This window comes from Sciurus vulgaris, assembly GCF_902686455.1.
Source record: "Sciurus vulgaris genome assembly, chromosome: 16".
Classification (NCBI taxonomy): Eukaryota; Metazoa; Chordata; class Mammalia; order Rodentia; family Sciuridae; genus Sciurus; species Sciurus vulgaris.
In genome coordinates, this window is record NC_136477.1 from 8,932,788 (window position 1) to 8,955,693 (window position 22,906).

At 36.4% G+C, this 22,906-nt stretch overlaps 1 protein-coding gene across 2 annotated transcripts in view; it reads left to right on the forward strand.

Moving 5' to 3' along the window:
• LOC306646095 (olfactory receptor 7E24-like) overlaps positions 1-19,098 on the forward strand; it is a gene marked incomplete at its 3' end in the record, with an annotated part of 85,990 nt that extends 66,892 nt beyond the window's left edge. Inside the window, exon 2 of one of the 2 annotated variants that reach the window (XR_013759815.1) lies at positions 3,042-4,211. Coding sequence is in view for 1 of the 2 variants with exons in the window: in XM_079114561.1 (XP_078970687.1) it covers positions 18,224-19,098 (875 nt within the window). Of the gene's footprint in view, positions 1-3,041; positions 4,212-18,223 lie in introns of those variants that run through there. The other variant, XM_079114561.1, reaches the window with a different exon arrangement.
• Between the last annotated feature and the right edge of the window lie 3,808 nt (positions 19,099-22,906).

Here is a 22,906-nt window from a genome sequence, read left to right on the forward strand (position 1 = left end):
AAAAATTCTTACACCAACCCTATGAGTTAGATAATTACTATTCCTGTTTTCCATATCACCTATTTGCTAATGTGTGTTTACAATAGTTTCTGAACTTTTTCCTTTCATCCCAACTAAAACATCATGAAACCTGACCATATAATGAACCTGGGTTTCATGTAGGTGGATTGTGATCCATGTATCAAGAAGACAGATGTGAAAATCTATGTTGTCATAAAACGGTTGGGACTGAAACCTGGGCTGAGGGGGGCAACCATGGTTATAATGCTCTCAACTGTAAGTGAGAGAGTTTATGATCAGAGAAATGGTGAAACACAGCAGAGTCACTATGCATCATCTTATGAACCAACACTGCAGAGTTATTTTTTTAATCAGATATTATTGGGTTGATAGCAATGAAGCTATCTTCATTTTTAAAAAATTCAAACTACATTTCTATTTTATATTTTTATTAGTGCATTATAGTTTTACATAATTGTGGGGTTCTTTTGACATATTCATGAATGCATATAACATAAATTTCTTCATTTCAATCTCAAGAACTACCCCCTTCCCTTATTGCCTCCCTCCCTTGAACCCCTTCTATACTGGTCTTCCTTCTACTTATTTATTGTTTTTAAAATTATCCTTTATAGATACACATAGAGGTGGAATTCACTGTGGTACATTCATTTATGTATCGAGTATAATTTGGTCAGTTTCATTGGGCAGTACCTCCACTTTCCCAACCCTCCTCCCTTCCCTCAATACTTCTCCTTTATCCACTGATCTTGTTTTCATTCTCCTGGGGTGCCTCCTTTTTTGCCCCTATTTTGGACTCTCTTCTTCATAGGAGAGAATACATTCAACCCTTGACTTTTTGAGTCTGGTTAATTTAATTTAGCATAATGTACCCCAGCTCCCTTCCCTTCCCAGCAAATGCCATAATTTCATCCTTCTTCATGACTGAGTAAAATTCCACCATGTACATACACCCACATTTTCTTTACCATTCATCTATGGAACCTGGGCTGTTGCATATCTTTACTATTGTGAATTGTACTGCTATAAACATTAGTGTGCCTGTATCACTATAGTGTGCTGGTTTTTTCTTTTACATAAATAGGAGTAGGTTATCTGGGTCATATGGTTGTTCCATTTCTAGTTTTTGAGGAAGCTCCACACTGTTTTCCAGAATGATTATACTAATTTACAGTCTTGCCAGCAATGTATAAGTGAACCATTTCCCCCATATCCTCACCAGAATTGTTATTTGTATTCTTTTTTGTTGTTATTTGGAATCTTGGTGATAGCTGTTGTAACTTGAGTGAGATGAAATCTCAAAGTAGTTTTGATTTACATTTCTATGATTGTTAGAGATGTTGATTATTTTTTCATATATTGGTTGGCAATTTATATTTCTTCTTTTGAATAATGTCTTTTTAGTTCATTGGCCCATTTATTAATTGAATTATTTGTTTCTTGGTATTGAGATTTTGAGTTTTTTATATATTTTAATCTCTGACAGGACATTAAAATCAGCCTGTTAGAGATCAGGGCAACAAAGATTTTCTCCCATTCTGTACACTCTATTTTTATTCTTTTAATTATTTACTTTGTTATGCAGAGGTTTTCTTTTTACTTTGTAGTCATCCCACTTATTACTTCTTGGTCTTGTTTCTTGAGCTATAGGAGTTTTCTTAAGGAAACTGGTACCTCATCAACATGTTACAGTGTTGGCCCCAGGTTTTCCTCTAGCATTTGTGTTTCTGATCTAATTCCTAGGTCTTTGCTCCTCTTCAAGTTGATTTTGATATATGAGAAATAGGGGTCTAGATTCACTGTCCTATATATGGATATCCAGTTTTGCCAGCACCATTAGTTAAAAGGTTTCATTTTCTCCAATGTATGTTTTTTGACAACTTTTTTGAGCATCATTACTGTACCTTTGTCATTTTGTCTGAGTCTTCCATTCGATTCCAATGGTCTTCTTGTCTGTTTTGATGCTATCACCCGGCTGTTTTTGTTACTACAGCTCTGTAGTTTAATTTGAGATCTGATTTTGTGATGCCTCCAACATCAATCACTCTTTTGTTTAGTGTTGCTTTTTCAAAGTACTTTTAACATTTCTCTATAATTATTGACAGGTGCGGTATATACTTCTACCAGGTATCTAGTGTATGATGTAAGTCATAAAGTGCAGTTAAATAAACCATATTTATTTAAACTTGACTCCTCCTAAGCCAAGGATAGAAGTAATACATTGGATGAAATTTAAAAAGTAAACGATGCATGGCTGAGTACTTCCATCCATGAAGATGCAAAGTCATGAAGGATGGAACTCTTGGAGAAAACTGGCCCATAAGAATCTGTCCTGGTTGTGAACTAGCTACTTAATTCAGTCTTCAGGTTATGCAGTTCTCACTTTTTTGTAATGTATACATAGCCTACTATAGTCTGCCACCAAGAAAATTTACCACTCTCTTAGAATATAATAGGGTATACTAGACTGTTTTTTAATTAATTTATTTTTTTTCTTGAAAGTGTGAAAGATACTTCCTACACTTTTTCTTTCTTAGAGAGTAAGCAGCATGTAACTGTGTATGTAGTCTTGTTATGTCTTGTGTCCTTGGTCTTCTAACATTGTTCAGTTGAGTGTCTCTAAAGTACATCAGTTGGCAGGGTGTGATTCCCATCTCCTCTGTGGCAGTAGGATAGAAACTTGGAGGACAGCCTAAGAAATTTAGTAATAACCTGTTTTACAATAAAATAAAAAGTGCTGGGGGTATACTTCAGGCTAGAGCATTTGCCGAGCATTTAAGAGGCCCTGGCTAATTCTTGGTACTTAAAAAATAAATACTTGTATAGAGAAGTAATTGAATGATACAGAAAACAATAATGAATGTGGCAAATAGATTGGGATTCTCACAAATGTCAGATATTAATGAAAACAGAGACCTCAAACCTGAAAACATTAATCATAAATATCTGAATTGAAAATATGCACAGTGTTGGAGTCTGATGCTTATGTCCTTTCCCCTTGATTTCTTTCTATTTCAAAGGTGTCTGAGCAATACAGAACAACACATTCTAACATGTGTATCAGAATTCCAGCTCATGGAACTCTCAAATGATCTAGAGCTACAGCTGTCCTCTTTGGACTATTTCTGTCTATGTACCTAGTAGCAGGGCTCAAGAACCTGCTCATCATCTTGGCCTTCAGTTTTGATTCCCAACTGCAAACCTCCATGTACTTCTTCCTCTTCAACCTGTCCTTAGCTGGTATCTGTGTGATTTCTACAGCAGTCCCCAAAACAATAGTGAACATCCAAACTCACAGCAGAACCACCTCCTACATGGGCTGCCTGACACATATGTCTGTTTTTATCAATTTTGGATGCATGGATGATCTGCTTCTGACTGCAATGTCCTATGACTACTTTTTGACCATCTGTCACCCATTGCATTACTCAGTCATCATGAATCCTCTTCTTTGTGGCTTTCTAGTTTTGGTGTCTTTTCTGGTTTGTCTCTTTGAATCCCAGCAGCACAATTTGATTGCATTAGAGATTACCAGCTTCAAAGGTATGGAAATCACAAATTTTTATTGTGATCCCTCTCACGTCCTTGGTCTTTCCTGTTCTGGTACCTCTACTAATAACATAGTTTTGTATTTTTTTGGTGCCATATTTGGCTTTGTTTCCATCTCCAAAATCTTTTGCTCATACTATAAAATTGTTTCCTCTATTTTTAAAATCCCTTCCCCAGTGGGAAATATAAAGCCTTCTGCACCTGTGGGTCTTACCTATCAGTATTGGTTTATTTTATGGCACAGGCTTTGGAGTGTACCTGGGCACATTCTTCAGGAAGAGTACAGTGGCTTCTGTGATGTACACAGCTGTCACCCCTATATCTCAAATACTTTACAGCCTGCAGAACAGAGATATTAATAGCACCCTGAAAAGGCTTTGTAGTAGCATATTCTAACCTCATGTTTAGAGACATCCATTTGATATGTAATTTGGAAAAGCAAATATACAACATGTAGACCTATAAATCCTAATTTTTTGGTCACATTATGTTTTGAAACATATTTCATTTCTTGTTTCATATGGAATTGTGGTCACAAGGGTTGGGGGTATAGATTAATGGGGCATTTTGAAAATGCATATGAAGTGTCAGTTTGGAAAGATGAAAAGTTCTGGTGTTGGATCATGGTGATATTTTTACAATATGAGTTTAATTGATGTCACTTAACTGTGAATGCTACAAATTATAATTTTCTTTGTGTATGTTTTTCCACAATTGCAAATGCAAAAAAAAAAAAAAATCAGATGGGTCTTAAATAAAAAGAAAGAAAGAGAGAGAGAGAGAGAGAGAGAGAGAGAGAGAGAAGGAAGAAGGATGGAAGGAAGGAAAGGAAGGAAGGAAGGAAGGAAGGAAGGAAGGAAGGAAGGAAGGAAGGAAGGAAGGAAGGAAGGAAGGAAGGAGAGAGAAAAGGAAGGAAGGAAGGAAGGGGAGAGAAAAGGAAGGAAGGAAGGAAGGAAGGAAGGAAGAAGAAGAAAGAAAGAAAGAAAGAAAGAAAGAAAGAAAGAAAGAAAGAAAGAAAGAAAGAAAGAAAGAAAGAAAGGAAGGAAGGAAGGAAGGAAGGAAGGAAGGAAGGAAGGAAGGAAGGAAGAAAGAAAGAAAACCAGTGGCTATTACGCACCAATGTCCTCCCAAGTACAGAAAGACTCCAAAATATCTTGTCAATATTCATTTTTATTTTTCTTTCTCCATTAATGTTAGGAAGTCCTGAAAAATTAGAGTAGCTGTTTCAATTTGCATAGATATAAGCTCTGTTCATTAATCATGCAATGTTATGTATTAGTAAATGATTTACTTGTGCCTCCAAATTTGTCTGATGTTTCTAATACAGTGGACATCATACCTGTTTCTCCTTCTCCCATGAGGAAACTCCTGTCTCAATTTGTACTCATTTCAATTCTGTGGACATTGTCTAAGGTGACATAGGAACCTGGCAGGGGAGGGTCATCAGACCTTCACTCTCTTGTCATGACCCAGGAGAAATGCAGTGGAACTGAGTCAGTGCTGCAGGAGTTGATGGAGATGTCAGAAGCACCACTTCTTCACTATGGCATTGCCCACAATCACTGTGTCTTCAAAACACTTGGTGACTTGAATTTGTACTTCTATCCCTTTTCCATAGAACTAAAGCAGGTTGAACTGGCACATTTTATATCTATGTCATGGACACCTGGGGCTATAATTCCACTTTACAGCCCCAATAAATTCATTCAAAGATCATGGCAGAGATGTCCATGGATATATAAAAAAGTGGCACAAAGATAAAGGTGCAGCCACACATTATGAATGGGACTAAGACATATTGTAGAACTCACATAACTCCAGACTCCAGTGCTTTTGGGGATTCTTTATTTGAAAAATACCAAAGAGTACAATATTTATTAAGTTCCAAATTTACATTGGGTACCACTCCTGGAATGAAGAAGGTATTGTTCTCAATGTTTCCATTAAACATATGAGCATAGAGCAGTTGGGGGATTTAACACTTCCCGTAGGTCAATGATATGAGAGTAAAATGTTCATATCCCAAAGGGCTGTCTTTAGGAGTCAAATAGAAATATTATTCAAGATGAAATTTCTTGGTAATTTATCATGGAAGGATTATTACTAAAGAGACTGCAGGAATATGTGAATTGTACAACCTCATAAGTAGAGGGTATAGTTGATAAATCTGTTCTCTTGGAATTTTAGTAGTAAAATTAAATATGCATCAATAGTTGGAAGTCAAATAAATATCCTCGACCTACACAAAAATGCAAATTTCACTTGTGTGATGTGGAAAGAGATGCCAGAAGTTCTAAAGGACTGTTGTAATAATAAACTGAAATTTTAAATGATCTCCCTCCATTGAATTAGATGCTGTGCCTCAGTTCAAACATTTAGTGTAGAGATATGTACTTTAAAGACACAGTTAAATCTGCATGTTGATGTAAACCAGTATGTCTCACAGTAAAAGTTGTTTTTTGTGGGATTAGAGGAATGATGGACTTTTTTTTTTTTATTGTAAACAAATGGGATACATGTTCTTTCTCTGTTTGTACATGGCGTAAAGGCATACCATTTGTGTAATCATAACTTTACATAGAGTAATGTTGTTTGATTCATTCTGTTATTTTTTCCCTTCCCCCCACCCCTCCCACCCCTCTTTACCCTCTATACAGTACTTCCTTCCTCCATACTTGCCCCCCTCCCTAACCCTAACTCTAACCCTAACACTAACCCTTCCCTCCCCCCCATTATGTGTCATCCTCCTCTTATTAGATGATGGACTTTTAATGAACTTTAAGTTTCAGTTTCGGAAAACATTCTGGAGAAGGACGGTGGTGCTGATAGTTGCATGTGAATGTAATTCATGCCTCTGAGCTGAGCACTTGACAAGTCAAAAATGAAATTTTTTTCAATTTTCAATTTTGTAAGAAATAATAGAAATAAAAATAAAATTAATATTAAAAGAAATGAAATGTCCTCAGTAGAGGACAAGTGAAAGACATCTTTGTATATTCATTTTCTGGTTCCCTCCTTCCATTCATATTGTGAAGTCCTTAGAGGCTGTGATAACATGAACAAATTTGGCTAATTATGAGCTCTGTGCACAATAATTTGAAGGTGATCAGTCATCAAAGCATGAACTAAATATGGTTAAATTGCTCTTTTTCTGTATGTTTTACCCAAATAAACATGGACATATAAAGAAGATAAATCATATATATAGATGTGTGAAATTGTGTAATACATACAATTATTCTCCTAAGTAGAGGGAGGGCCCAAAACTTCGGTGGAAATTCATTTTCACTTCTTCTTTCTCGGTAATTACTAGGAAGTCCTCAGAGATTGGGATGACATGGACCAATTTGGCTAATTATAAGCTCTGTACATTTAGCTCCCAAAGTCAAATAGTAGTCAATAATAGCCTGTGCTGCAGTCCTTGGGCTTGATAGTCCTGTTCCAGTGAGCTCCGTGGTTGCTTCTCCCCTGTCTGCATTAGGAAGCTCCTGCACAACACTGTACTCTTATGGCTCAAAAGAACAGAGCACTGGCTGTCACTGGGCAGCTGGCATGGGGGGCTCTTCGGATCAGCACTCTGTGGTCACAACTCAGCAGAGAAGCAGCATGACCGAGTAAGTGGAGAGAGAGCCCTGTAGATGGTACACCCCTTGGAAGGATTAATTCCTCATCATGATAGCAAAGATGACATCTTGGTAGCCAGAAGGGAGGATAATAATATGCAAAGTTCCAGCTTTGGATCCGTGAAGGATTATGCTCATATTTCTGGTGCTGGGATCAGAAATCTTATTGAAATTTTGCTTTCCACCTACACTGGTTTTACATCCCCTAGAAATCTCACCCACTGTTCTATAAAAGCAGCCCATCTACACTTTTCCCCAAACACTCCAAAATGACTCTGAAGGTGACAAATGAAAGAGGTGGCCCTAAAAGAGGTGGGCACTGAGATGGTGCTCCTGTGGCAGGTTTCATTACCATGGGTTGTCTTACCTTAGCTATAAGTGTCCACTGCACAGTTATGTTTACAGAAAATGAAAGATTAAATTAAATTTATGTAACATGTATTAGTTTGCTGGGTAGGAAAGAATGCATCTGTGTTTGGATTGAGCTGCTCGATTACAGACACAGGGCTTCATACCAGGAGAATCCTGACGGGGTGTCTACTCAGCAACCTCACCTGTCACTCATTTTACTTTCTGTCACTCCAAAGGGAGACCTCTTGCTCACTGATGTCTTCCTTCACAGGGAACAGCAATGGGTGGCATCCATTATAGGAAGGATAGCTAGGGATCACAAGAAATGATTACAGAAGGTGCAGGAACACAGTAATTCAGCACAGATTGCTCTCTTGTCCCCCTTGCACATTTGCCAAGCAGCTGGCCACATTCTCTTTCATGCTTGTTTGAATTTTTTTTAATCATCCCTCATAGTTCCTGTGACAGGCAGGTTGTTAATGTCCTGAGACTCAGCATCACCATCTGATAGAATTTCTAGTTGATTCAACTGTGTTGAGTACTTATTGAACAGAAAATAGTTGTTCTTTATGGAATTAATTTGTGAAGTATGTATAAGAAAGGGAAAAATGAAATTTAGATGTATTATTTATGATGAAAAATTATATATATTCTTACTTAAAATGACACTTTCATATGATTCAACTAAAATAATCTGTCTCCTGAAGTTACCATTTTCCTGTTTCATGATGGGGCATTTTATTTTTTCTCTGTACATGTATATGTTGTGTATTTGGAGAAACGAAAGTCTCAATTCTGATTACCCAGGGCTTATGCTTTGCCTGGCAGAGAGAAAACATCAAAAATGCTGTTTACCATTGAATTGCCCAGTCCTTCATTCACAAAATGCCCATAATTAGATTGTTTTAACCATACAGAGCTCTCCTCTCTGCACTTTTATACTTTTCAGGAAGGTCTTGTGAAGTCAGAGACTAGTTTAAATAGCATCTTGCTTGTGTCTATATCATGGACATGCGGATGCTTTGTTTTCATGGAATATCATTGACCTCATTCAAATGTTAAAAGATGATGGCAGATATTTTCATGGGTAGGAAACTGGGAAAAGAGAGTGAAACAGAAGGGGCAGGATTGTTTTGCTGTTTGGGATGAGACACATTTCAGTTTCCAGTATTCCAAGTTTCCAGTGGCATTTCACAAATACATTCAGCAATGAAGTCAACACTTCCAAAATGGTGAAATTCTTCATATATTAACTGAAACCCAAGGACTAAGTGTTTATTAAATTCCAGATGGATGTTATTCTCCCTACTTCCATTTAAGCAGCATGAAAACTGAGAGGTGCAGAGACCCACACACCTTCTGCATACAGCAGCAGGACAATGTAAGAGACTCAAGTGTTGATTTCCTGACTTCCATCCCAGGGCACTTCTTCTACTGGAGAAAAATGGAAATGTTTTTCCTATAAAAATAAAATTTCTATAGGGAACATCAAAGAGAGACCATTAGTAGACAGACTGCAGGGTCAAGTTGGTACTTCTTAAGATTAAGAAGATGTGAGTGTAATAACTGATTTTTATTGGGACACAAATATAGGTGATTCACAATAAAATTGTACATGCATTATTGTGGAATTCAAACAATAATTCTGTCAACATACTATATAGAAATTTACACTTGTATGAAATGGAGAGAGGTACAAGAATTTTGAAAGAATTCTCATAGTAATAGATGTACAAATTAAATGCAGTTTATCTTTCAATACATCAGATGAAAACATTCAAGTAGATGTGTGTACTTCACAGAATCTTAAAGTCACATGTTAATAATTAATTATTTTTTGTCTTCTACATTTGGTTTTGATCTTTTTCTAGGGCTTTGAGATGTAATGTTAAGTCATTTATTTGTGATATTTTATTCTTTTCTTGAATGTGCTCCATGCCATGAATTTTCCTCTTAGTACTGCTTTCATAGTGTCCCAGAGATTTGGTTATGTTGTATCATTGTTCTTATTTACTTCTAAGATTTTTTTTAATCTCCTCCCTGATGTCTTCTGCTATTCATGCATCATTCAGTAGCATATTATTTAGTCTCCAGGTGTTGGAGCCATTTCTGTTTTTTATTTTATCACTGATTTCTAATTTCATTCCTTTGTGATCTAATAGAATACAAGGTAGTATCTGTGTTTTTTTGTATTTACTATTTTTTGTATTTATTAAGAGTTGTTTTGTGGCATAACCTATGGTGTATTTTAGAGAAGTATCCATGTGCTGCTGAGAAAAAATGCATTTGCTCATTATTTCGTAGAAAATGAAAATGTGACTTGAAAATGTAAGGTGCACTTCTTTGTTAGGTAGGAAAGAATGAATCTTTGTTTGCATTGGGTTGTCTTCCATGGCCCCAGGGCCTCAGACCTGAGATTCCTGGCAGGCTGAGCCATCAACAAGCCAGTCAGCCATTCCTCCTCCTGTCACTGCAGAAAGAGAGCCTTTCCCAGGGTGCTGCTCCTTGTGGGATTCCTGGGGATCTCAGGGCAGAGCAGTGGGGGCACCTGCACATGCACATGGAAGAACAGCCACAGGTCACAGGAGAGGTCACAGTAGGGAGGCTGATGATCTTTCAGTACAGATCATACTCTTGGACCTCCTCCAGAACCTCCCTGAGCTTACCCCATGCTCCACCAAGCTTGAAAATGGTCCTTCCAATGTGAAAGCAAACATGAGGACAGGGTTTGATCTCATTCCCATTCATAAAATTGGAAATATTTTTAAATATGCCTGACATTTATCAAGACATATGCTGAAAACATTCTGTCCGTGGGTAAACAATAAAAATATTTACTGGATCAGACTCGGAGCCTGACATTTCAATTTTCAAACTTCCTAGCTGCTCTCTTTATCTGAGAGGTTGGGAGGGTTGTTTGCCCCTCTGAGAGCAATTTCATCTAAGTTTATTTCTATTTGGTACAACTCCAGTGAGTCAGGAGTAAATGGAGAATGGTTTCTCTTTTTATAATTTATATGTGGCATGTCTATAAGGTTAAGACAAACTAAAATTTAGGTATTATCATTGTTATTACTAATGACAAAATTAAGCCTCATGCCACTCAGCTAATGCCTGAAGTGACCTGAAGTCACCATTCTCCTAGCTCTCTAGGGGATGCTTTATGTATGAACCTATAGATGCGTAGGTTGTATATTTGGGAAGACTACCTTCCCATTTCATTTTGGATTCCACATAGACTGGTTTCTTGGCACAGGTGAGGCATCAAAAGCAAGTCTGTTGAATGTTTAAGTGACCCACCTGTCTTTCCTAAGACTGGCCCAAATCCATTTGGTTCAGCACACTTGGAATTTCCATCTGCGATTTTGTCCCTTTTATGAATGTCCCTTGGGAATAGAGGCAGGTTCACACAATGTCTTGCTTGTGTCCATCTCATGGTGATAAAGGCCCTTTATTTTTCAATGAATACCATCTTACATAGTCAGTTTTTAAAAGATCATGGCAGGGAGTTTCATAGGCTTGAGAAAAGGAACCTAGAGTTGAACTGAAGGGGTCACTCAAGGCTTCTGCTTTCCACAGGGCCACTCTTCTGAGTTCCACATCATAGCAGGCTCCAGGGTCCCTAGACAATTTTTTTCCTCCAGCATTGATATTTCCCTACTCATGGAATATTTTACTAAAATCACAGGGATCAGTGTTTGTTAAGTTTAACGTTTCCTGTAGGTGCCACCCAAGTTGTAGAGATGCTCCTGTTGCTCCACTGAGCAATGTGAGCAGGAGGAAATGGAGGGATTCACACGTATTCTTCCCACACTGTCAGGTTAGTGATGCAGGACTGAATGCTGCCTTCTGACTCCAACCATTGTACTCTCTCCTTTCCTGGAACAAAATAGAAGTATTCCCTACACAAGACCAAATTTCTTCACAAAATATCATGGAGACAATATTAGTAGCTAGGGTGCCACTCTTATTTGGTTTCAAAAGTCATGATTAAGTGAATGTAGGTGTTAAGGTCTTTGTCTTACAGGGCTATATGTGTTGGTCATTAATTGTAAGATTGGACTTGCATTTTAGTTGGAAATCAAACAACTACCCTCAGATAACCTATTATATAGAAGATTTTATTTGTGTAATGAGGACAGGGGTGAAAAAATTTTGAATTGATTGCCATATAAATAACTTTCTGGTTAAATGATGTTCTGTCTACAGTTAATGCTTTGCATCATTTCCAGACTGAATAAAGGAGATGAATGTACTTCACAGAGACTCATTTCAGGGTCAGTAGGAATTGCCTTGCAGACTACTTAGATATGGTTTGGGTACTCAGGAAAGTTTTTTTAAAGGACAAGTGTTTATGGGTACATAAAGAACACTGATAAGGAAACTCCAACAGGAAATGACACCTCCCCTGTTCATGACAGTAGATATGTCTGGGAGACATGTTTGCAGGAGAATAGAATGAGGCAAAGATGGAACTCAAATTTCTTAGGTGATTGTTCAGATCTCTATCCAATGTTATTTCTGAGACTAGTGTTATCCAATTAATATTTTTTAAAATAGGTAGTGTGTAATATTGACTATAATAATATCTTATATTCATGGAGAATATTCTAAATGCAGGATATTGTTAGATAGTAAGTTTCGACACTGGTGTAAGAAAGGACTACCACACACTTCACAGGTACACATGCTAATTGAAGTCTAATAACAGGTGTATGTCTAATAACAGGTGGATGTATTAACGAGACATAACTATGAGATATGCAACTTGAAAATATTTTTCTTTTACATAAGCATTGTATTACATGATATTGTACGAATATGTAAAATAAAGTGAATAGTAGTCTCTTCCTCAGATTGAACATCTGCTAATTTTATTTTAGTTTTTCTGTGCTTCTAACCCTTTCCCAGTGCAATCCTACTTATTTCTTTTTTGGTGAGTTCAGATATACACATATTGAATGTCATAAAACTTAACTGTACATTTTTCACGAATATACCCATAAAACCTTACTGCTTTGAAGCATCAAACAAATCCCAATGTCCCAAGAAAATTATCTCTGTTTCTTCCCAGGCAATTTTTTTCTCCCCAAGATGCAAGTTACTGTTGTGAATTTTTAAACCTAGGTTCATTTTGCTTGAAATCACACAATATACATGTTTTCAGATCAGCTGTCTCAGCACATTAAAATTGGGAGATTCAAGCAGGGTATGTGCTTCAGTAACATGTTCCTTTGTATTGCTGAGTAGCATTGCATTATATGGATGCATGAAAATATGCTCATGAGTTCCGTTTGGTTCTTTCTTATTTGTACCATTGGGAATACATGGCCTGTGGACATTTGAAAATGCCTATTCTACTTATTTTAATTTCTTACTAGTACTAACATACTAATAACAGAGCTTTGCATTTTTTCTAGTTGCTCTTTGGATTGTGATATGCATCTTAACATATGACAATTTACTTAGAATCAATATTGTATGAGTTTAATGAATACAAAATATTAAATAATAAAAGACTTTATTTTATTCTATCTTTGTACAGTTAGTAAACATATTGTATCTATGGATTATATACCTTACAATACAGTGTTGCATTTTTATCACTGAATAATAATAGATTTTGAAAACAAATGAAGTGAAGAAATGTGTTACAGTATGTTGAAGAGGATTTACAGTAAGTCAGGAAGTTTATCATTCTCGTTTATTTCACCCACAAGTTTTGCATCCTTGGTGACCATCGCTTGCACTACTCATCCCTCTGGTATTCTCCTGGTGATTGTCGATCTTGTACAATTCCCAGGATTAGTTTTTATTAGTGCATTGTAGTTATAGACTGGGGTTCTTTCTGACATAATTACACAAGCATGGAATCTAATCTGCTCCAATTTATTCCCCAGGACTTCACCTTTTCCTTCCCTCCTCCCTCTTCCTGTCTTCTTTTCTCTACTTGTCTTTCTTGTATTTATTTATGCTTTTCATAGTTAGGGTTTTATCAATATAGATGAAGGGCATCTTCACTGTGGAATAATCATAGGTGTCCACAGGATAGTTTAGTCAATTTCATTTCACTTTTCCTCCCATTTTCCACCCCTCCTCCCTGCCCTGACCCTCAATCCCTCCTCTGCTGTACTGATCTCTACTGCATTTCCATAGGATTCCAACACTTTCCCCTCCTATTTTGATCTAACTTCCACATATGAGAGTTTCTCCAGTGTCTTTCACAGGAAGAGTTCTGGACATTGAAAAAATCCTTTTTCTGCACCTATTGAGATAATCACATGAATCTTGTCCTAATCTCCACTTAAGTGGTGTGCTACATGATTGATTTGCATATAGTGAACAAACATGACATCCCTGGAATGAACCACACTGGCTCATGTTAGGCTATTTTCTTAGTGTTTCTTAATCGAGCTTATCAATATTTTGTTAAGAAGTTTTGCATCTATGTTCATCAGGTTTTTTGGTCTGAAGTTTTCTTTCCTTGAATTTTGTGTCTGCTTTTGGTTTCAGGTTGATACTGCCTTCATAGAATGAACATGAAAGTGTTCCCCTTTTTCTAAATCATGGAATAATTTGTGAAGAACTGGCATTATTTCATCTTGAAAGGTCTGGTAGAACTTGGTTTAATATCCATCCATTGCTGGTCTTTTCTTTGTTGGAAGCTTTGAATTGTTGCTTAAAATTATTTGTTTGATACTGGTTTATATAAGTTTTGTATATCCTCCTGATTCAAATTGCTTTGGTGATATGTGTCTAGAAATCTGTCAATATATTTATAATTTTCCATATTATTGGAGTATCAATCTCCCCAATACTTTCCAATGGTCCTCTGAATTTCAGAAGTGTCTTTGATGATATTTTCTTTTTTGTCACACTGATTTTGTTGATTTGGGTCTTCTCTTTCTTTTGGTTAGTTTGGCTAAGGGTTTATCAATCTTGTTTATGTTTTCAACGGAACAACTCATTTGTGCTGATTCTTTTTACTTTTTAATTCTCATTTTTATTAATTTATTTTCTGATTTTAATTATTTCCTATCTCTAACTGAGTTTGGAATTAGTGTGTTCTTCTTTTTCTAAGTTCTTCTGTTATGATGTTAGGCTATTTATTTGGTACTTTTCTATTTTTTAATGTAGAAACTCAGTGCTATAAACTTTCCTCTTGGAACTATCTTCATCCTGTCCCAAAGATTTTCATATATTCTCTCTCGATTCTCATTTCTTTCTATGAAGTTTTTATTTCTCCTCTGATTTCTTTTATGTTCCATTTAATGTTATCATATGTGTTATTTATTCTCCAGATGTTAGCATGGCTTTTGCATTTTATATTGTCATTGATTTCCATATTAATTCCATTATAATATGATAAAATTCAAGAAATTATATCCTTTTTTGGTAGTTACTATGATTTGCTTTGTTCCCTAAAACGTAATGTTTTAGAAACTCTTTCATGTGCCACTGAGAAGAATATGAATTCGGCTTTTGTTGGATGAAATATTCTACAGCTGTCTCAAGTCCATTCGATTAGTTATAATATTTATTTCTGAACAGTCTTAGGTTATGTCTGAATGACCTGTCTCAGAAAGGGGTGTTGAAATGACACAGTATTGCACTGTGGTCTCATTCTTCATATTGAGAAGGTTTGTTATGTGCATGTATGCAGGTTCACTGATGTACTGGGCATGAAGTTTTATGTTCATAATATCTTGTTGGATGATTTCCTTGGTAACTATGAGGAGACTTATTTTTTCTCTTGCAGTTAATTTGCTTCAAGTCTGCTTTGGTAGGCGAGTATCTCCTTCTGCTTGCACTTGGTTTCCACTTGCATGCTATATCTTTTTCCATCCTTTCACCTTGGTTCTTTGGATGTCTTCCTTAATTGAATTTCTTTTAGTGTGATTCATTCATATACCCATCTTTCTTTTAATTTTCATTTTCCTGCATGAAATATTTCATTGACTCTGTAGAGATGGTCCAGTGGTTAGGAATTCTTTTAGCTTCTCTTTATCATAGAAGTTTTTAAATCAACTTCAATTCCAAATGCTAGTTTTGCTGGATATTGTAATCTTGGTTGGTGCCCATTTTCTTTTGGGTGTGATAAATATTTTTTCAACTCCTCTTGACTTTTAAGGTATTGATTGAGAAATCATTTGATTTCTGAATTGTCTTACCTCTAAATGTGATATGCCATTTTTCCTTGAGGGCTTTCAAATTCTCTCCTTCTATTATAGATTAGGCATTTTCATCATAATGTGTCTAGCAGAGGATCCTTTTTTGTCTTGTCTATGTGGGGTTCTATATGCATCTTGTATTTGGAATTCTATATCATTACCAAGATTGGAAAAATTTCTGATATTATTTCACCTAAAACATCATATATTTCTTTATTTTGTATTTTGGAGCCTTCATCTATACAAATGATTCTTAGATTTGTTGTCTTAATGTAATTCCAGATTTCTTGAATATTCTGGTCATGATATCTTAAAAATTTTTCTTTATTGTTGAGTTTATTTTCAAGATTTCAAACATTGTGTTTGATGTCTGAGAGTTTGTCTTTAAAGGGGACTAATCTATTGTTGATGTTTTTCATTGAACTTTTTGTTTGATTTATTGGGACATTTCTGCAATTTCCGTTTCATTGTGTTTCAGAATCTCCATCTCTGTTGGAATGTTCCTTGAATTTCTTTACTAAGTAAATTCCTTACATCTTCTTTTATCTCATTGAACATTTTAACAGTGAGTTCTCTAAATTTGTATTCTCTGACATTTCCTCCATTGTGGTGTCAATGGAAATAGGTCTTGATGTGTTTTGGGCTATTTGGGGTGGTTTCTTCAGTTGCTTTTTCATACTGCTTGTAGGTATACCTATAATCTGGGGTGATTATTGCTTCTACTTTTATGCAATGGCTTATTTAGTAAATTTCTTTCGCTGAAGATCCCAAGGTTAGGCAAATATCCAGGTATCAATACTTTCACTCAATGTGCATCCTTGCTGTTTCCACTTTAAAAGAAGATATTGAATTCTCATTACTACAATCACTTCAGAACAAAGCCTTGTATTAATCAGCCTTAAGAAAAACAAGAACTGGATAATATTCTCCACACTTCTTCTAATCCAGGTATAAAATTGCACCTGTGTTTATTTACTGGCTTTCAATATGCCCAGTGTTCTCCCTCTTGATCTTCTAGTACCTGCACAACAGAGCAAGTGGACCTCCTGAGCATAGGAGAGGGATCCTAGAGAGGGATCCCAGGAATCTCAATCTCAATATTTTTTGAGGCTATGATTGAACCCAAGGGAGCTTAACTACCAAGCTACATATCCAGCCCTTTTCTATATTTTATTGGAGACAGAGACTCATTTAGTTGCTTAGGGCCTCACTAAGTTGCTGAGGCTGTATTTGAACTCATAATCCTCCTGCCTCAGATTTCCAAGTCACTAGGATTTCAGTCATATGCCACTGTGCTTGGTTCTCAATCTCAAATTTAAAAAAATGTCTTACAGCAACTTTACAAGGTCAGTAATTACTATTACTGTTTAACAGAAGAGGAAGTTTTAGGAATTAATTATGTTACTGGTTGTTTTGCTCTGTTTTCTGTTGTCCAATTCGATCACAGTGAAACCTGACAGATACTGACCATCTCTTTACTTTACATAGCGGAACTAAGAATATCTGTAAAACTGCAGAACAGAATGAAGACAAAAACAATGAAGTATTGTTTTGTGTAGTGGATATTTTAATGATCTATGGGTTGATAAAAAATATCAAACTTTACACAAATATCAATTTAATATAACACAAAAAATGAAATATTCTTTATTTAAATATAAGTATCAAACTTTAAGCCATTCAAAGTTTTCTCTTAAGGTTTAAGATTTTAGAACCGTTTACTGGTAGTGTACAAGAATGCCACATTTGTGGTAACCAATACTATGAATTATGTGCTCTTACCAATATTTACCAAAATTTAAAATTTATCAAAGGCAAGGATGCTTGTTAATTTATACAAATTTTCAAGAAAAAACTGAAATCCACAGAGAGGAAAATTTTAAAAAAATCAAAGACTGATGAGATCACTTAAAGACAATTTGCACACCATATTTTCTGATTATGATCTCTCACCCATGATTGAGTAGTTAGAGAATTTAAAGAAAACAGCACACAGTACTTTCAACATCTTAAACCACATCAATTCATCCCAAGGTGATAGAACCAAACAAGGCATATCAAATTGTTTATTTCCTTTTATTATTAAATAGGATTATTAATAGTACATTCCTTAAAAGAAGGTCATTACTCATTCTAGATTTTTTTTTCATAAAAATGTATGCTATATTTTATTGTGATCATGAACAACTTTCTCCAATTATTGTGCACTTCTAACATTGTTCAGATCAAAGTCTCTTAACAGGATATGAAAGAGGTGTGAAAAATGCAGAAAGTAAAGGAAAAGTGTACAAAGATTGGGCATTACACTTCTGAGAAGCATTGCTGAAGCTGTCTAGTACTCAAATGTGAATTATTTTGTGAATACTTCCATTCAAATAAATATAGACTGAGGGGTGCCAGTGACACATTTCTTCATTCTCACTTTCTGCTTTTTCAAAAGGTGTTCAAGCAATATACAAGTACAAAATCTAACACCTGTCTCAGAATTCCACCTCATGAGGCTCACAGAGGATCCAGACCTGCAGCCTGTCCTCTTTGAACTTTTTCTGTCCATGTACCTGGTCACAGTGCTTGGGAACCTGCTCATCCTCCTGGCTGTCAGCTCTGACTCCCACCTCCACACCCCCATGTACTTCTTCCTCTCAATCCTGTCTTTCGTGGACATTTGTTTCATTTCTACTACGGCTCCAAAGATGATTGTGGATATTCAAACCCAGAGTGGCGTGATCTCCTATGTGGGATGCTTGACACAAATGTCTCTATTTGCCATTTTTGTTTGTATGGATGACATGATTCTGACTGTGATGGCCTATGACCGATTTGTGGCCATCTGCCACCCCCTGCATTATCAGGTCATTATGAACCCTCGCGTCTGTGGCTTTTTAACTTTGGTGTCATTTTTGCTGAGCCTTTTGGACTCCCAACTGCACAATTTGATGATTTTACAAATTACCAGCTTCAAAGATGTGGAAATTTCTAGTTTCTTCTGTGACCCTTCTCAACTTCTGAATCTTTCCTGTTCTGATACCTCCTCTGATAACATTGTCAGATATTTTCTTGCTGCTGTATATGGCCTTATCCCCATCTCAGGGATCATTTTCTCTTACTATAAAATAATTGCCTCCATTCTGAGAATTCCATCCACAAGTGGGAAGTACAAAGCCTTCTCCACCTGTGGGTCTCACCTGGCTGTTGTTTGTTTGTTTTTTGGAACAGCCTCTGGGGTGTACCTGAGTTCAGCTGTATCACATTCTGCCAGAAATGGTGCAGTGGCCTCAGTGATGTACACTGTGGTCACTCCCATGCTGAACCCCTTCATCTACAGCCTGAGGAACAGGGACATTAAAAACGCACTTAGGAGATTCCATAGCAGAATTTTCTAATCTTAGCAATTGCGGGTTCCATTTGCAATATATCTTGGAAAATTCAGCAAAGCTAAGCATTTTTCCTGTTAATGTGTTGTTTGGGTAACATAAAAAGTTTTAATTTCTCATGACATTTTATATTGGAATGCTTTTAGCTTATGTTGGGGATTTTTCACACAGGGATCAAGATTTCACTTTGTTAAGATGACAAGCTTTGAAGATACATGATGGTTAGTTTCACAAGAAAAAAAATAAGTATAAATATCACTACACTAAGCAAACAACAATGGTGAAATATGTAACATTTTATTATTTACACATAGCATACCAAAAGTGGACTCAAAAAGCTAAGAAGTTTTAAAAGTGAAATTAAAAAGTTGCTGGGCACAGTGACATACACCTGTAATCACAGATCAGGAGACTGAGGCAGGAGGATCAAGAGTTCAAAGCCAGCCTCAGCAATTTAATAAGACCCTAAGGAATTTTTGAGACCCTGCCTCTAAATAAAATATGGAATGGGCTATGGGCTAGGAACGTGGCTCTGTGGTTAAGTGCCTTGGGTTCAAATCCTGGTATACACACTAAAAATTTAATAATTGTGGTCTATAGTTTTCATTATCCAGGTACTTCAACAGTTTTGTTAGATCAATCCCCAAGTATTTTATCATTTTTCAGCTATTGTGAATGGGATAGTTTTTCTTTTTCAGCAGATGAATCATTGGAGTATAGAAATGTGATTGATTTATGAGTATTTAACTTCGATCATGATATCTTCTGTTGTATTTTTAAAATCTTGTAATTATAGGAACATGTCATCAGCAAACAGATAATTTGAATTTTTTTCCTATATATAGCCCTTTAATTTCTTTCACATATTTGATTACTCTGGAAAGAATTTCAAAAGTAGTGTTGAATAATAGTGAGCAGCCTTTACTTGATCCTGTTTTTAGAGGAAATCCTTTCAATATTTCTGTGTTTAGTATGATGTTGGTCATTGTTTCATTTACATCCTTTACATTGCTGTGGTAAGTTCTTCTATCACTAGTTATTTTAGTGTTTTAAACATGAAGGGATCTGGTAATTTGTCAAATGATTTTTCTCCATTTATTGAGATGATCTTATGAAAAGTATAGAGCATTGTAGAAAAACAAGAAGCCTGAGAAGACAGAAAGACAGAAATTCCTACCATGTTCTTGGATAGGCAGAATTAATACTGTCAAAATGGCTTGCCATATTTCCGAAAGCTCTATAAAGATGCAAATTTCCAATGATATTCTTCATAAAACTACAAAGGAGTGGTTATGAAATTTATTTGGTAACTTAAGAGACCCAGAATAGTCAAAGCAATCCTTAGTGAGAAAAGTGAATCAGGACGCATCACAACCTCACACCTCAAATTATACTACAGAGCTATCGTAACAAAAACAGTATGGAACTGGCATCACAACAATAATGGACGCAAAGAAAAACCCACGAAATTACTGCTGTCTGACCCTATACAGATAACTGCCAGAAAAATACAGTGGAGAAAAAATAGCCTCTCCAATAAATGGTCTAGGAGACTTGGAAATCCACAGGTAGCAGAATGGAATTGAATGCCTATCTCTCGCCCTGCACAAAAGTTGACTCAATGTGGATCAAAGACCTAGTGAATGGACCAGAAACCCTGCAACTGCTTGAAGAAAATGTAGGCCCAACACTCCTATGTGTTGGCACAGAAACCAACTTCCATAACAAGACTCCTACAGCACAAGTAATAAAATTAAAAAAAAAATCAGTTAAATTGGATGGTATGAAATTGAAAACTTCTTCACAGCAAAGAAAATAAGAGAATGAAGAGAGAGACAACAGAATGGGAGAAAATCTTTGTCATCTGCTCATATAGGGCATTAACATCCAGCATATACAAAGAATTTTAAAAATGTAACACCAAAGAAAAAAATAACCCTATCAATAAATGGGTGGAAAAAAGCAAAGGTCAAATGTTCTGTCTGATATGTGGATGCTAACACACAATAAGGGTGAGGGAAGAGAATATAAGTAGTGGATTAGACAAAGGGGAATGAGGGGAAGGGATGGGGGACAGGAATAGGAAAGACAGCAGGATGAATTGCACATAACTTGGCTATATTCATATATGAATACACAACTAGTGAAACTCCCCATTCTATACAACCACAAGAATGGGATCCTAATTAGAAGAAGTCATACTCCAGGTATATATAATATGTCAAAATGCACTCTACTGTCATGCATGTCTGAAAAAAAAAACAAATAAAGTAAAGGTAAAAAGCTCTCTCACCACAGGAAAAAAATAAAGATCCAAACAGACAATTCTCAAAAGAAGAAATAAAAAGGGTCAATAAATTGATGAGAAAATCTTGAACATCTGTAGCAATTAGGAAATGCAAATTAAAACTACATTGGGATTTCATCTCACTCCAGCACTCCAGTCCCAGTGGCAATAATCAAGAATACAAATAATTATAAATGTCATCTAGGATGTGGGGAAAAGGGTACACTCACACACTATTGTTTGACTGCAAATTACTGCAAACACTCTGGAAAGCAATATGTACATTCCTCATGAAACCAGGAATGGAATCAACATATGACCCTGATTCCCCATTCCTGGGTATATATTCACAAGATTTAAAATCAGCACACTACAGCGATGTAGTCACAGACATATTTATAGTAGCACAGTTCACAATAGCCAAGCTATGTAACAAATGTAGGTGCCCTTCACCAGATGAATGGATCAAGAAAATGTGCTCTATATACAAAATGAAATATTAATCAGCCACAAAGAAGAATGTCATTATGGCATTCCTGAATGGTGGATTGAATTGGCAACTATCATGCTAGATGATATAGGACAGTCCCCAAAAGTCAAACATTGAATGTTTTCTCTGATATGTGGAGGCTAATCCAAAATAAGGGGAAGGAAATAAAAATGAAAATGAGAAAGAAATGGAGAAAGGAAAAAAGGGAGGGGAGAGGGAATTTCACCAGAATAGGGAAAGGATCAGCAGAGTTGATGAAGAGGATTCAGGAGGAAGTAGAGGGACTGGAAACGGGATTTACTTTGGAATGAATCTGACTGAACCTGTCTGCATGGGTGTGACACTGTGGGTCCTGGCGTTGGGTGTGTCCACAGGACAATAATTAAAAACAAAAGAAGTGAACTGTGAGTGAACTGAAGAGGGATTGGTGTGATGAAGGAGGAGGGGGCAGGGAAGCTCTGTGGGCGGAATCAGAGCAGCTTGGTTTCCATGCTTTTGTGATCATGTTGAGGTGTATTCTGATGTTGTGTCATAACTGAAAAAGTAACAGAGGAAAAAATAAAAAAAATAGATGTGTGTACTCACCACTTACTTCCCCAACAAAAAAAAAAAAACAAAAACACCACTGAGGCACAAGCCCAGCCTCAGATTTTCTTTTTCCTTGTGGTAGTTTTGTTAAGGGTTTAGGTTGAAGAACCAAAGTCATGTCTGGAATGCACAGTGGATTTGAGGCTCATAGCATCTGGGCAGGTCAGGGCTGGCAGGTGCTCCCTTTACAAGCAAACCACCTTCTACATTTTTCTGACACTCCAGGATAGGACCCTCCTTTCCTTGTGCACGGTGCTTTTGGGATTTCTGGTAGATCACAGGATAGAGCAATCAATGGCCTGAACTGCTGGTTCCGGAGGAATGGCTGAGATGAGAACTCATGTTTAAGATTAAGTAAGTACAAAATAGCTCAGCATAGATGACTCTCTTCCCAGGGATATGTTTGCAGCTGACCACATCCTCCTGCATTCTGGAAATCAGCTCACTCCATC